We start from the raw sequence: 16,092 nt of genomic DNA, 5'->3' as shown, positions 1-16,092 counted from the left end.
GAGCTATAAGACCCTAATCATTTTTTTATTCTGTAAATCTTTATTTATTGGCTAGAGATAGCCAGAAATTGAAAGGGAATGAGGATATAGATAGGGAGAGAGACAGAGAGACACCTGCAACACTACTTCACCACTTGTGAAGTTTTCCCCCTGCAGGTGGGGACCAGGGACTCGAACCTGTGTCCTTGTGCATTGTAATGTGTATGCTCAACCAGGCGCATCACCACTCAGCCCCCAACCCTAATCATTCTTACTATCATTTTGGGATACTCTGAGATTTGAAGATTGGTTTTTAATACTTTATTATATTTTTCTTTTTTTGCCTCCAGGGTTATTGCTGGGGCTCGGTGTCTGCACTATGAACTGTGAATCCACTACTCCTGGAAGCCATTTTTTTCCCCTTTTGTTGCCCTTGTTGCTTATCATTCTTCTTATTACTATTGTTATTGCTGTCATTGTTGTTGGCTAGGACAGAGAGAAATTGAGAGAAGAGGGGAAGACAGAGAGGGAGAAAGATAGACACCTGAGACCTGCGCTTCACTGCTTGTGAAGCCACCCTCCTGCAGGTGGAGGCCAGGGACTCGAACTGTGATCCTTGCACCGGTCCTTACGCTTCCTGCCATGTGTGCTTAACCCGCTGCGCTCAAGCTCGGCCCCTGAAGATTAGTTCTTAACCCATCTAGTCTCATCTATCTTAAGTGCTCAGTCTAGAGAGGCAGTGCATCAGGAGTGCATAGGATTTGCATGGGGAATGTCTGAAGCTTGAAATCGGACGCCACCAGCTAGAGCTGAGAGATACTCTGCCAGCTGTGTGTGGGAGGGGGGGGGGAGGGAAATCCAGCCCAAACATTGCGCCCTGCCAGTACTTCATCAGTTAACCACTTTTCTTGCCATTAGCTACAATCACAAAATTCTCAGTTTGGGGAGAGGAAAACAGACAGCATAACACACAGATACTTTCTAGATAAGATCAGAGAATATGGGTAACATTTCAGGTACTGCTGCATAGACTCTCTATTTAACACAGTTAGACTAGGTAGTGGGGAACTAACCACTGAAAATTCCCCATTCATTTATGTCCATCCATTGGAGAATATACTAGTGGTGATAAGAGTCTTGTGAAAGACAGATTCCCCATCCCCATCTATTATAGATGCTGCAACTGTAACTGAGCAAGAATAGATGAAAAATTATTGTTGAGAAATTCTAGTTAGTATCTACCATTGTTAAGAGAGAAATTGTAGTTTGAATCTATTATTATCTATTATGGTTAAGAAAACGATTTTGCTTTGCAGCTATTAGTACTAAGAAAGGAATAATAGTTTAACCTTTCAACACTTGTCCTTACAAAAAGGATCTTTAATTTACAACTGTTAGTTAAGAAGATAATTCTAGTTTAATTCTTTTTGCATATCCTGCACAGAAAAAGTACATCTAGCTTTGCAAAAAGCTTTTGCATAAGAAGATATAGAATCTGACACAAATGTAGAAGAATGGAAACTATAAGTGAGGCTGGCTTAACTCTGCCACTCCAGGAAGACAGGGCCTGAAATGAGTGCAGCCTAGAATGTTCCTAGCTATGACCAGGAAATTCGAGCTCAGACCTGCAGGGATGCAGAGGTTACACAGGCTCCTGTTCTGAATAGGAGACCCAGATCAGATTGATGGAGTTTACAGTTAACGGTCTTTATATACTTTCCCATATTTGGGAGCTACTCTCTTCCCTGACCCGGCTTTCTAGTCCTATTCCCAACTGTGACACCATCTCCCCAGATAATAGACTTTTAAGCTTTTTCCAAAATGGAGACCCCAAAACTCATCTGCTACATTCTTTTTCTTTCTTTTTTTTTTTTTTTGGCTCCAGAATTATTGTTGGGGCTCAGTCCCTGCACTATGAATCCACTGCTCCTGGAGGCCATTTTTTCCATTTGTGTTGCCCTTGCTGCTATTATTGTTATTACTGCTGCTGTTGTTGTTGGATAGGACAGAGAGAAATCGAGAGAGGAGGGCAAGACAAAGAGGTGGACAGAAAGATAGACACCTGGAGACCCGCTTCACCACTTGTGAAGCGACTCACCCCACTCCAGCAGGTGGAGAGCCAGGGCTCGAACTTGGATCTTTGAGTCAAAAGTGCTTCACACCATGTGCACCTAAACCGCTGTGCTACTGCCCAGCCCCCCCCATCTGCTATATTCTTACCTCTAGGTTCCTGTTTATTAAAAATTTTATTCTGCTTTATACCTTAATGCTTTTCAGCCACCAAGTTGCAAATGCTACCATGACATCAGCCTGACTTCCCTAGACAGACAACCTCAACAATGTGTCCTGGAACCTCACCTCTCCAGAGCCCTGCCCCATTAGGGAAAGATAGAAACAAGCTAGGAGTGTGGACTGACTGGCCAATCCCATGTCCAGCAGAGAAGCAATCACGGAAGCCAGACCTTCTACCTTCTGCACCCCATAATGACCCTGGGTCCATACTCCCAGAGGGATAAAAAATAGGGAAGCTTCTAATGGAAGGGATGGGATACAGAACTCTGGTGGTGGGAATTGTTTGAAATTTTATCTCTCTTATCCAACAGGCTTGTGGATAATTATTAAATCAATAAAAAAGAAAACAAAGGCCATTAAAGGCAGCAGGGGGGTTGATTTGAGAGACCACCCCCTCAACTGCTCAAAAGTTCTTTTAAATAAAGTTTATGGTTTTGGTTTCCTTTGTCAGTAGTTGTCTGATATGGTTTTTTGTTTGTTTGTTTGTTTGTTTTTAATATTCCCTTTCCCTCTTCCTCTCTTTTCCACAACTGGGAAACGTAATGTTCAGCCTGCAGATCCTATGTGGTTTTCTAACATTCCTGTTATACAATAAATATCTCATTCTCATAGCAGCACAAGACTTCTGGAAAAGCAGTGCTGACAAAGACCCGCTAGAAGCTCACCTAGCTCTTCTTCATATTGAGTGGGAACACATTCTGGTCGAAGGGATGTGGATAGAAATGACACATTTAGGGGGCCAGTTGTTGGCACATGAGGTTAAGTGCAAGGAACTCACGCAAGAATCCTTGTTCAGGCTCCTGGCTTCCCACCTGTAGTGGGGTTACTTCACAAGTGGTAAAACAGGTCTGGAGGTGTCTATCTTTCTCCTCCCACCCTGTCTGTCTTCCCCTCCTCTCTCAATTTCTTTTTTTTTAATTTTTTTTCTTTCCTCCAGGGTTATTGCTGGGCTTGGTGCCTGCACCATGAATCCACTGCTCCTAGAGGCCATTTCCCCCCCTTTGTTGCCCTTGTTGTTGTAGCCTCGCTGTGGCTATCATTATTGCCATTGTTGATGTCGTTTGTTGTTGGATAGGACAGAGAGAAATGGAGAGAGGAGGGGAAGACAGAGAGGGGGAGAGAAAGATAGACACCTGCAGACCTGCTTCACCGCCCGTGAAGCGACCCCCCTGCAGGTGGGGAGCCGGGGGCTCGAACCGGGATCCTTAGGCCGGTCCTTGTGCTTTGCGCCACATGCACTTAACCCACTGCGCCACTGCCCGACCCCCCTCTCTCAATTTCTGTGCTACACAACAGCAGCAGCAGCAGCAACAATAACAACGGGAAAAAGATGGCCACCAGGCGCAGTGGATTCGCAGTGTAGGTACCGAGCCCCAGCAATAACCATGGAGGTAAGGAAGAAAGAAAGAAAGGAAGGAAGGAAGGAAGGAAGGAAGGAAGGAAGGAAGGAAGGAAGGAAGGAAGGAAGGAAGGGCACATTTAATCTGCACTTCAGTCATGAGACCCTATGGACCCAGGAACCACATTCTCTGCAGGGTCCCAGGCAGCCATTCCTTTACAATGATAGTTTCCTCAGAGTCAGGCTCCCAGCACACCAGAGGATGCTTTAGTGCTGCGGCGTCTTTTGTCCTCTGTCTCTGTCGTGCTTTTTCTATCTGAAAACTTCAGCATAGAGCATAGAAGTGCCAGTGATGGCAAAACAAGCAAAAAGCAAATAAAATAAAATAAACCTTTCTAAAAACAAAAAAGACTAGTCACCTCTCGAGAGAGCGTCAAATAAGGGCTCTTCTCCCTCCATTGGACTGGGACACAGCAAGAGATTAAACTTAACTGTATTTTTCAGGATTGACTTATTTCATCTGGTTTGATAAGACAGGAATTGAGGGGAGGGAATATAGAGGGAGAGTTAAAGAGACACCTGCAGCACTGCTTCAGCAGTTGTGAAGCTTCTCCCCTGCAGGTGGGGGCTGGGTGCCCAAACCTGGCTCCTTGCACATAGTAATGGATGCACCACATAATCTTTATTGCGTTTAATTATTCAAATTGAAGGGTTTATTTTTGCAAGAAAACTAGCATAAAGATAAATGTAGTGTATGTGGTCTAAACATTGTTGTAGATCTAGAAGTTGCTTAAAGCCAAGAAAACGTGATGGCTTTCTTCTCAGCTAACATAGATAGCAGATCTTAGTATATTCGGAAAAAAATATCCACAAAGGGTAAGAAACAAACACTCAGTTTAATGAAGCTGCCAACCACGCAATTTGTCAGCTTCAGCTCCCCACAAGGGAACCCAGTGTTTGGCATTTACGGTCTTTTCAAATCAACCCCATCAATCTGAGGCTTGAAAGGATTAAATGCAAGTAAAAAACCACGTATAGTGTTGGGTAAATCAGTCACTAAGCTAATTTTTATTCTCTGGGCCAGGTGGAGGCACACTTGGTTAAGTGCATATGTCACCATGCACAAAGACTTGGGTTCAACACTCCCCTCTGTGTCCCCACCTGCAGAGGGAAAAAGAGATGAAATATTTATTCATCTATTTATTTAAAAAAAAATTTGTTCTCCCCTTTTCCCTTATCTGGAAGAGTTTAGATTACTAAATGAACAGATATGTGATGATATTATGGGGCTGGGGGGAGAGAGGATGTGAAGGCAGAGAAAGAAGAAGGGTGCAACCTGGAGGTCAGAGAATGGGTGAAGAACTTGAGAGAAAGGCTGGGGAAACAGCATAATGGTTCTGCAAAAGACTTTCATGCTTGAGGGTCTGAGGTTATAGGCTCAGTCCCCAGCACTCACCAGAATGCAGAACTGAGCAGTTCTTTCCCTAAAGGTTCTTTCTCTCTCTGTATCTCATGAAAAAGTAAATAAAGTATTTTTTAAAAGCGAGGACATTTTATCTCCTGTGTCTACTATTTCTTTCCAGAATCAAATGAGTAGGATGGATACCAGCTAAATCTTTCCCTAAAGGAACTAAATCCAGCTGACAGCAGATGACTGACTATACAGCATGCAAATCAACTCAGAAGGAATTTTTTTTTTTTGCCTCCAGGGTTATTTCTGGGGCTTGGTGTCTGCAGTATGAATCCACTTCACCTGGTGGCCATTTTTTCCATTTTATTGAATACGACAGAGCGAAATCAAGAGGGGAGGGGGTATAGAGAGGGAGAGAGAAAGATAAGACATCTGCTGGTGGGGAGCCAGGGGCTTCAACCTGGATCCTTGTGCAGGTCTTTGAGCTTCGTACTATGTGCACTTAGCCCAGCGTTCCGCCATCTGGCCCCCCTCAGAAGAGTTCAAACAGGGTACTAGGGAGTCAGGTGGTAGCACAGCGGGTTAAGCGCACGTGGCGCGAAGCACAAGGACCAGAGTAAGGATCCCAGTTCAAGCCCCCAGATCCTCATCTGCAGGGAGTCGCTTCACAAGCGGTGAAGCAGATCTGCAGATGTCTATCTTTCTCTCCCCCTCTCTGTCTTCCCCTCTTCTCTCCATTTCTCTCTGTTCTATCTAACAACAATGACATCAATAACAACAACAATTAAAAAAACAAGAGCAACAAAAGGGAAAATAAATAAATATAAAAACTTAACAAAAAAAAGAGGGTACCATGTGTAGGTGAGTCCAGTATCTCCTGAATGATAAGTGACACTGACATAAGGATTAAAACTAGCCAGCCATTTTCCCTCCAGTCTCTTGTTTTGGCTGCTAAGTTTACCATTCATTTCAGTTTAAATGATATCTCACCTGAATAAATTCACATGAAAACCTATTCATCCACAGCATAATTCAATCCAGTGTGATCAGAATTCCATCTCGAGGGCATCTCTGTGGCATTTACCTTGGTTTCTGTGATTTTCTTCTGGATGGCATCCATGGTATAGGGGCCCTCCTTCCAGGACTCCAGCTTGGCTCTGGCCTGTCCCAGCACTTGCTCGGCCTCCTCCTTTGCCTCCAGCCACTGTGTTGAATCCTTTAACATCTCATTCAGCTGTTGCCTGCGGTTCTGCAGATGCTCCTGTACTTCATCCCACTGACCTTGAATCCTATCAACTGGAGTGGGAAAAACAAAAATGGAGGGGTAAATATGAACCTGGAGAACACATCTGAAACTCAACATCCACATAGCTCGTATTTTGTATGACTCATTCATGAAAAACATTTCATCATCTCACAGGGTGTTGGACTGATCCTTCTTTTTTTGTTGCTGTTTTTCCTTCAATAGTGAACACGAGTTTCTGCTAGATCATTTCTAAGAAGGCCACCTCGTGTGAGTAGTATATGCAAACACTCTTTTCATTCTCAATCCCTAGAGCTGACTAGAAGTAATCTTGTAGGGAGGTCCTATAGTTGAATGTCCGAGTCCCCTCACCTTTACCACTCCACTTGAGTGCCCAACAACATGAACCCTGTACTAATATTGGTGTTTCCTTTGGTCAGGCTTTGCATTGCTAGAGCTCACCTTCCTCTAGGCAGCAGGCCAGACCTACCAAGGCATTCATTCCTGCTGGTAATCAATGAGGGCAGAAATGCAAGGAAATGTCTTCAGTCTCCTGGAGCTTGGTGCTCTCTCACTGGGTTCAAGTGCCCACAGTGCACCCAGTGGAAGTTGCCCTGACACCACCCCATCCTTGACAGGCTGTCTGCACTCGTCTGCCTGTCTGCCTCATCCCCTACTGGGCTGATAGTTCCCTCTACTTCTTTAGTTTGGTGCCATGAGGTCTCCATTTCTTTCTCCCTCTATCTCTTCCTTCTCTACAAAATAAGTAAACAAAATAAAAAATAAAAATTTAAAAAATGCCATAAGATACAGCAATGCCACTCTTAAGAATAGGAAAGCACTAAATAAAAAAGATACATACTTTCCTTGTTCATAGCTGCAGTATCCATAACAGGCGAGACATGCAAATAGCCTAACTGTCCATTCATGAACAACTGCATAAAGGAGTAGTGGTGGGGGTGAGCAGTAGCACAGCACATGGTGTGAAACACACGGACCAGCATAAGGATCCAGATTCCAGCCCCCAGCTCCCTTCCTGCAGGGAGTTGCTTGACAAGCACAATTGGTGAAGCATGTTTGCAAGTATCTATCTTTCTCTCCCCCTCTCTGCATTCCCCTCCTCTCTGGATTTCTCTTTGTCCTTTCTAACAACAGCAGCAGCAATAACAAGAACAATAATAATAACAACAAGGGCAACAAAATGGAAATATGGCCTCCAGGAATAGTGGATTCATGGTATAGGCACTGAGCCCCTGGAGGCAAAAAAAAAAAAAAAAAAAAAGGAGCAGCAGTAGTGCATATGTTCAGTGGAACACCATTCCACTAATGCAAAAGCTGGAACTTGAGGTGTTTATGCTAAGAGAAATAAGTCAGGAAATGAAAGACAAGGATGCTGCTGTTTATAAGAGGGACATAGTCAAAGTAAAATGAACTAATAAAAGAAGCCACAATCAACGGGCTCTGAACAGTATGCTCATTACCAAAGGGGGAACATCCAAGAGGATAGGGGACCAGGTTACTAGTGTGAATGACAAAAGAACTTTGTAGTGAAGGCTAAGGTGAGGTATATATGTATATTGTGGGAAGCTTCACTCCTCAAACTTATACAGTATTGTAAACCTATGGTAGTGCAGTAAAATTTTATGAGAAAATTTTAAAAGGCTATCACTAGATTTAGGGAGAGATTTTCGTCCGATTATGTGGGAGGAGAGTTCTAAATTATAGAAGGAGGAGGGAGCTTTTATAGTCTAGGCTATTATTTCAGACACATACACCACTAGAATGCTTGTTCAGTCACGGCAATGAAAAGTTTTATTCCAGAAGGGGTCATGCGTGTGAGTTGCAGTACTTGCTCACAGGGGTTATGCATCTCACTAAGGATGTGATTTCTGTACATTCACTTCAGGTCGCATATGATGCGCAACTAAGTGAATGTACAGGCTAAGGACACACTGAGCCTGGCCATTGTGTGTGGCTCAGGGTCAAGCCCAGGCATCACCTGGCAGTGATGCTAATGGCACTGGACGAAGTCCCCATACTGCGGTGTCTCTCCCTCTCTCTGTATGTGAATGACTAGCAGCCTAGAGTGATGGAATATGTGTGTGAGGTCCAGGCTACACACACACACACACACACACACAGACACACACACACACACACTTCATCTACTGTTCTCCCTCTATGCACCACTACCAATCCATCCATCCATTGGGTGTGCCTGTCACTATTTTTTTTTATATTTATTTACTTTCTTTTGTTGCCCTTGTTTTTATTGTTGTAGTTATTATTGTTGTTGTTATTGATGTCGTCGTTACTGGATAGGACAGAGAAAATAGATAGAGGAGGGTAAGGCACAGAGGGGGAGAGAAAGATAGACACCTGCAGACCTGCTTCACCGCCTGTGAAGTGCTTCCCTTGCAGGTGGGGAGCTAGGTGCTCGAACTGGGATCCTTACGCGGCTCCTTGTGCTTCATGCCACGTGTGCTTAACCTGCTGCGCTACTGCCTGACTTCCGTCACTGTTATTTTTACCCTCTAGTAGATACAAGACACTATGCTGAGCACTAAGGAAAAAAGGAATCTATGATAAATTCCTAGAACTTCATCATAGCATCTCATGTGCAAGAGTAATGCTCTAATTTTTTCTCTCTCCTTTCTCTCCAATAAACAAATAAATGAATCTTAAAAAATGGATTAAGGGAGTCGGGCTGTAGCGCAGCGGCTTAAGCGCAGGTGGCGCAAAGCACAAGGACCGGCATAAGGATCCCGGTTCAAACCCCGGCTCCCCGCCTGCAGGGGAGTCGCTTCACAGGCGGTGAAGCAGGTCTGCAGGTGTCTATCTTTCTCTCCTCCTCTCTGTCTTCCCCTCCCCTCTCCATTTCTCTCTGTCCTATCCAACAACGACAACAACAATAATAACTACAACAATAGAACAACAAGGGCAACAAAAGGGAATAAATAAAATAAATATTAAAAAAAAAAACCTTAAAAAAAAATGGATTAAAAAAAGGTTGGGCCTGAGTGGTGGCTCAATGATACTATACATACTTGAGGATCTGGGTTACAGATCTCTGGCTTTGTATAAAAAAACAAACAAAAAATAGTATCTCGTTAAGCTTGTACAGTTAGTGAGTGATGAAGCCAAAAGTTGGACTCAAGTGGTGAGACTGGAATTCAGAAGCATCCCTGGGCTTTGACTACATGGAATTCCCTAGAGACCACACAGAAACTGGTTGCAGTGGTAGCAATCATTCTTTCAGGGATTGACAAAGAAGTCAGTCAGTGTGCCGCCGGCTAGCTTCGCAGGCGGGAGAGAGAGACGACCAGGGACTCACGGCTGAGTGGTACGCAGTTCAGTCTTTATTCACGTGGAACGCAGCGCAATCTAAGCTATCTCTAATCACAATCTTGTCCTTATATATCCTGAGGCAGAAGAGTCAGGTCCGAAGAGGATGTACGTAGGATAGGGGGTGGGGAGAAGGAAAAAGCGTGCAAAACAATGAGGATTAAACCAATGCCCTGGAGGCAGGGTGGTGCTTAGTTACCAGTGGTTATCTAAATAGATACAGTGTTAAGCAGGGGGGATTAAACCAATGAAACAGAAGGGGTCTTAGAAGCAGAATTCAGAAGCAGACCAACATCAGTGAGTGATGGATGAGAGCTGGAAGATAATTGCCCCACCTGGGTGCCAGCTGTGAGACATGTTTTCCCACAATTTTCTGGGATTTACTCATCAGCATTGAACTCTAGCTGCCCACAACAATAATCAGTTCAGTAACTGGCTCAGTGATTGCCTTCTTTTCTCTGGTTTTCCTCCTTATCCAGCTCCTCCTTTTTTTAACCAGACAACTGCCCAGCTTTGGCTTGTGGTGGCACTAGGGATTGAACCTGGGACATCAGAGCTTCAGACCAGGAAATCTTTTTGCATAAACATTATGCTATCTTCTCACCCCTGCCCCTCTGTTTCTCTGTCCCTCTCATTCACTGGTACTTCCTAGGATTACTTTCCAAGTAAACCAATTTTAAACCAATTCTTGTTTCAAGGACTTTTCTTGGTGAATTTGGTGTAAGAATTTATTCATATCTGGGAGGTGGCACAATGGATGAAGCATTTGACTCTTAAGCATGAGTTTGATCCCAGGCAGTGCATGTACCAAAGTGATATCTGGTTCTCTTTTGTTCCTCTCTCTCTCTCTTCCTATCTTTCTCATTAGTAAATAAACAAATAAAATCTTTGAAAAAATAATGCTATTCAGTAAAAAAAAAAAAAATTAGTGTACATTCCAGGGGTTGATATCTAGAACACTTGTAATACCTGCCTATCAAACAAATTATAAATGTAGGCTGTTTCAGTTATCCATGCTTCCTTTGCATAGTGACGTCAAAATGCCACTTCCAAAGTTAACTCGTATCCAAGACCTTGAAACTTCTTCAAAAGCAGTCAGAGTTCAACGCAATTCAAGTTTATATATTTTAATAACACCTGGAGTTTTTCACATTTTTATTGTGCTGTTGTGATCATATCCTTTTTTAAAATTTCTTTATTTAGGAATTAATGTTTTACATTCAACAGTAAATACAATAGTTTGTACATGCATAATGTTTCCCAGTTTTCCATATAACAATACAACCCCCACTAGGTTTTTCACATTTCTCTCTCACTCTTTTTGATCTCTATTCCAAGCAAACCAATAACCTCTGGGCATTACTATTTTTGATTTATTGTCTTCACACCAACATATTTTCTTGTATAAAACATCTCTAATATCATGTTTCCTACTAGAATATGTTCATGTATTTATCAGATAACCGATGAGGCAAAACTAATCAATGTTTTTTTCTCTAACATTTTAAAACTAGATGCTTGTTCTGAGAGAATCTGCTCCTATGCCACCCCCAGTATGCCTTTATAATTAAATATTGGACTGCACAATACAGAAGACTACATGTATATGAGGGATCTGGGTCTTTCTATGGGTATTTTCAAATTTTGAAACAAACTGAACTCCAGAAGATAAGAACAACAGCAAAATATTATATTTTAGTAACGGAAGTACAATTAGATAAATACTAGGAAGACAGACATCAGATGCATTGCCCCTTGTGAAATAACTAACAATATGCAAGAATCCATTTTGCAGATCAGAAATTATAGATTATTTCCTGCACAAAAGGATTCACCATAGGATTTCTTCAAATAGGCAACTTGTCGAGTATATTTAAAATATTATTAGGCTTGTATTTCTACTTCTAGTTCCATATCTAATGGAAATGTGTATTTAAAGTCATCAAAGGACAGATACTAACTTGGGAGACCCCTAGAATTGGAAACTATCCAAATCCCCATGTACTGTAAAATGGATAAATGCAATGTAATCTATTTATTCTCAGCTGTATAGTGTTCTGCTTTGTCAAGTGTGTGACCCAGGCTCGAGTCCATCCAGTCCCTACCCCATTGGAGGCAGTTTCAGTGCTGTGGCCTCTCTATCTCTATCTCTGCCTGAAAAAATCAGTTGAGAGCAGTGAAGTCCCAGAGATGGTGAACAAAAAGGCACGATGTATTTATGAAGAGAATGCTGTCAACCATTACTATCTATATGCTATTTACTGTATTAAACATATGCAGTGCTCTGTAATGTAGTAAAAGCGACAACAATAAGCAACAATGTTATAGGAAGAAGCCAGCCAAAACAAGAACATAGTGTTCTATTGACTGTGTACGAAGTCTAAAAGCAGGAAATGATAAGATGACTGCCTAAATCAGGATAGCGCTTGCTCTTCTGGGACTTGAGTCATTGAAAGAGACATGAGGAGAACTCCTAAGGTTCTGGTAATGTTCTGTTTCCAGGTTTGGGGGTTGTTTACACAGCTTTATTCACTGTATACAAAGTCACATTTATGACATGAGCACTTTCTCCTACGTATATTGTACTTCAATAAAAACTGATAAAATACTACTTGAAACACGAAATGTATTTTATGTGCAACTTTCCAGAATTCATCTTTCCAGAAAGATTGCAACTGGGGAGGGTGTATATGTATATGTATGTGTATGTGTATGTGTATGTGTATGTATAGTATGTGTATATGTATATATATCATTTTGGCAGATATAAATAATACGAGATGCAAAGACCTAGATAAGGATATTATACAATTTAGAGTGCAAAGAGCAGTTTAGAAATGTTTCACTGGACAATGAGCCAGACTTGACCCTCAGAAACATTGTCAGCACAGGAAAACTAACAAAACGACTGGGGTTACTATTATTTTCTTTAAAGACAGCAATGCAAATTACTGATATAGCTGTTCACATAGCTGAATTTATAGAAACACATACAGAATAAAAATCTAGCACACACAGACACACTCCACTTTTTCAAGCAATAAAACAAAGTATTTAGTGTAAAGACCCTCAAAGAGAAGCTGTTATCTTGAAGGGGGGAGCTCTGTGTTAAATGGACATCATACAGACCTGGTCACTGCCCCAAATTGGGCAACAATTCAAACTACACAATCTCACCCCACTTGCAACACTTCACTCAGAATATTACTGATAGACCAGAGACACATCATGGCATTGTATCCCTAGAACCCATACTATTCCATTTACATTTGCACCAGATTTGCCTGACACACGAAAGTGAAATCATAATGAAATATATGCATATCGACTCAGACAATCTGTGTGTGTTGGTAATTGAAGAGCTATCTAAATGTGTGTTTGCCTCCTCTTAGAGGTCCATCATGGACCACTTCTCCACTGATTTGTGCAGTACATAGATGCAGGATAATGAAGGGGAATGAATAACCAGTGCTGAGGCCGGGGAGGACAGGCTGGGACTCAGCATGCATCCTGATTTACGCATCTCCACAAGTGTCAAATTGGAGGCTCAGCAATCATGTCAAGAACCACAATATTGCAAAGAACGAAACAGTTCAATTGATTGGATACTAAGCAATCTTTCACTGAAAGTTTTTAAGCTAGCTATGTTTGATTATCAGGATACATTCTTGACTGATATAAATTTCCACAACATCTCTCTCAGGGAAAAATGTTATTTACAGAAAAAAACAGAATGATTGCCTTTGTGAATATGCATTGCTACAAAATAAAGAGCATCTCTGTTGCGATTTCTGCACTGAAGTTAGAGTCTGAGAGAAGTCAATTTGACTGAGTTTTAGGAAGAAACCTCAGCTAACAGTAATGGATTAAGGCCCAACCTTTGTGAAGAAGTAACTAATTTGATTTGTGAAAGTTGATTCACAATTCCCTTGCCCTCAAATGCAAAAGTGAAATAATGATAGTTGCAGAAGCAAAGAACTGCTTTGATCATAAAATTCCCTAATGGGTAAAGCATAAGGTACCAAGCTAAAGTGCAGTGTTATTGGTACTCTGTACAGAGAAGATTTAACAGTGCATTATAGTCAGGAGCTAACACTTCTGATCTGCTAGGGGATGCATAATGCAGATCTCCATGATTACAGATAGCACACCAGAGATCCTGAAAGCTATCAGGGGAGGGAATGGGATATGGAGTTCTGGGGGTGGGAACTGTGTGGAGTTGTACCCCTCTTATCCTATAGTTTTGTCAGTGTTTGCTTTTTGTAAATAAAATTTACATATACATATAAAGTACACAGCTAGAAGAGTTACATTAGAGTGACATCATCCTTTGAAGTCTTTTGAAAGAGAAAAGAGTGGCAGACAACTAGTGATGGTCAACTACAAGGAAAATGATTCCCATTGAAATTAAGACATGATCTCTGAACTGCATATTGGGGAGGAGAGAAATATGACGGAATAATAACAGACTATTCCCTAAACCTAAAACAGTCAACACAGTTTTAGGCACGATCAAGAAGGGAACTGAAGACAAACAGACAACAACAACAAAAGCTACCGTTATTCTACTCTTAAGTGAACTGAAGATACAACTACACCCTGAGTTATAGCATGAGCAAATCTCATTGCTTGCCATTCAAAGACGATTAAAGAATCAATGAAAGTCAAATAATAATACCTCAAACTATAAGGAATATGGAGGTTTCTTCCTTTTACTTGCACAAGGCATTAAAACAGTGCCCAGTAGAAGACTATTAAGCTCTGCAAAGAGGAATCTCAACATAAAAGCGACTAAACAAAGAAGCAAATTCACTAATCATGAAGTTGGATACAGCGAGCATGAATGATCATTTGTTCTATTTAGGAACTGGAGAAAAAGGATATGGTTTTGCATAAATACAGAGAAAAAAAATGTCCTGCGACATTTCAGCCCAAGATATGGAATGGAGAGTAGTTGTAAGCACCTGATTAAATCTTAGTCACTGTGACTAGTCTGATAATCTGCTTCTTTTCTAAAACTGGAAAAGCTAGAATTCAGAAATAGCCAAGCATTTAGTTTAAATTCATAGAAGACAGATTCAGAATGAAAGGACTAGCTTAAAAATCCTTTATACTCATCATCCAATATTTACAGCTAGTTTGAATTTACAGCTAGTAGATCAGTAATTTAATGCCATTTTCATATTCAGTTTACTCCTTGTATAAGAGGGATTAGGATTATAAGGAAACTAATCACCCATGATGACTGAGGAAATAATGCACAGAGAGCACTGATCAAAAGCAGTCAGTCAGGGGGCAGAGATAGATCACTGGGTGGGATGCCCGCTTTGCCATACATGTGGCCCAGGTTTGAGCCCAAGCACCGCACGGGGGCTGCTATGGCCCTAGAAGAAGGAATGGTGGTGCTGAGGTATCTTCTCCCTCACGCTGGGTGTGTCCCTTTGTCTGAATAAAGAAGCATCCAAGAGGCAGTGGAATGAATCACACATGAGCAGGACCTGAGAGGCAGGCAACCAAAGACTCTCATAACAACACTAGGATTCTCAATTCCTGAGTGTAGAGCAAAGGGGCAATGGGTTATATGGTAACTGGCAGTCTTTGCAGTATTAAGTGTACGGAATACACGTTCCTTTGGCTGAGAGCTAGCTTAGCCTGTTAGAGAACCAATTTGCATGCTTAACACTGCAGAAGCCACAGGATTAAGCCTTGCCATCCCCTCATCCCAGAACTCAGTGTTCTGTCTCTCTCCCATCTCTCCTTCCCCTGCAAGTTCTTTTGCCATTCACCCATAACTAACTAAATAAATCTTTATTAGAAAAAAAAAAAGAAATTCATGTTCCTTGATGGTTCTGTCAGAGATGGAGACTCCTGTTACAAGGTTACTGGGAAGCACTCAGCCTAGCGCCTGGATGAAGGAACGGTAATTCAAAAGTCATATATTATTCCTCTGGACAGACCATGGGTGTGATTCAGAAAGGCAATTTTATATTCAGTCCAAATAAACTCATTCTGTAAAAATAAACAGACCCTTTCCAAGGTGATAACATTTTCCTGGATCTTGAAAGAAGCACATGTCACACAGGTATAGCCATTCATTAACACTCTTGAGTAAGATTGGTGCATTTGATTCTGCAAATCTTGTTTTGTGAGAAATATTTATTCTTACGGAGGGAAAGGGAGGAGAGGGGGAGAGAGGAGGAGGAGGGAGAGGGAGAGATATAGAGAGGGAGAAGGAGAGGGGGATAGGGAGAGAGAAAGAGGGAGGAGAGGGATAGGTAGAGGGAGGGGGGAGGAGAGGGAGGAAGGGAGGGAAGGAGGCTGGGGGGGGCGGGGAGAGGGAGAGGGAGAGGGAGAGGGAGAGGGAGAGGGAGAGGGAGAGGGAGAGGGAGACACTCCAGAACACCACTGATCTCTGGCACATATGATGCTGTGTACTTAACCCCAAAGCAAATGGCTGTACTCCATCAGTGAGCATCCCCCCAG

At 42.1% G+C, this 16,092-nt stretch overlaps 1 protein-coding gene across 7 annotated transcripts in view; it reads right to left on the bottom strand.

Annotated features, from left to right (window-relative positions):
- DMD (dystrophin) overlaps positions 1 to 16,092 on the bottom strand; it is a 2,449,111-nt gene that overhangs the window by 654,983 nt on the left and 1,778,036 nt on the right. For all 7 annotated transcript variants that reach the window (XM_060182733.1, XM_060182732.1, XM_060182735.1 and 4 more), the window contains one exon: positions 6,106 to 6,317. In XM_060182733.1, coding sequence (XP_060038716.1) covers positions 6,106 to 6,317 — 212 coding nt within the window. The remainder of the gene's footprint in view (positions 1 to 6,105; positions 6,318 to 16,092) is intronic.

Source organism: Erinaceus europaeus, chromosome X (genome assembly GCF_950295315.1).
Source record: "Erinaceus europaeus chromosome X, mEriEur2.1, whole genome shotgun sequence".
In the NCBI taxonomy this organism is placed as follows: Eukaryota; Metazoa; Chordata; class Mammalia; order Eulipotyphla; family Erinaceidae; genus Erinaceus; species Erinaceus europaeus.
Note: the sequence above shows the minus strand (reverse complement) of the source record. Positions and strands in the feature narration are given on the sequence as shown.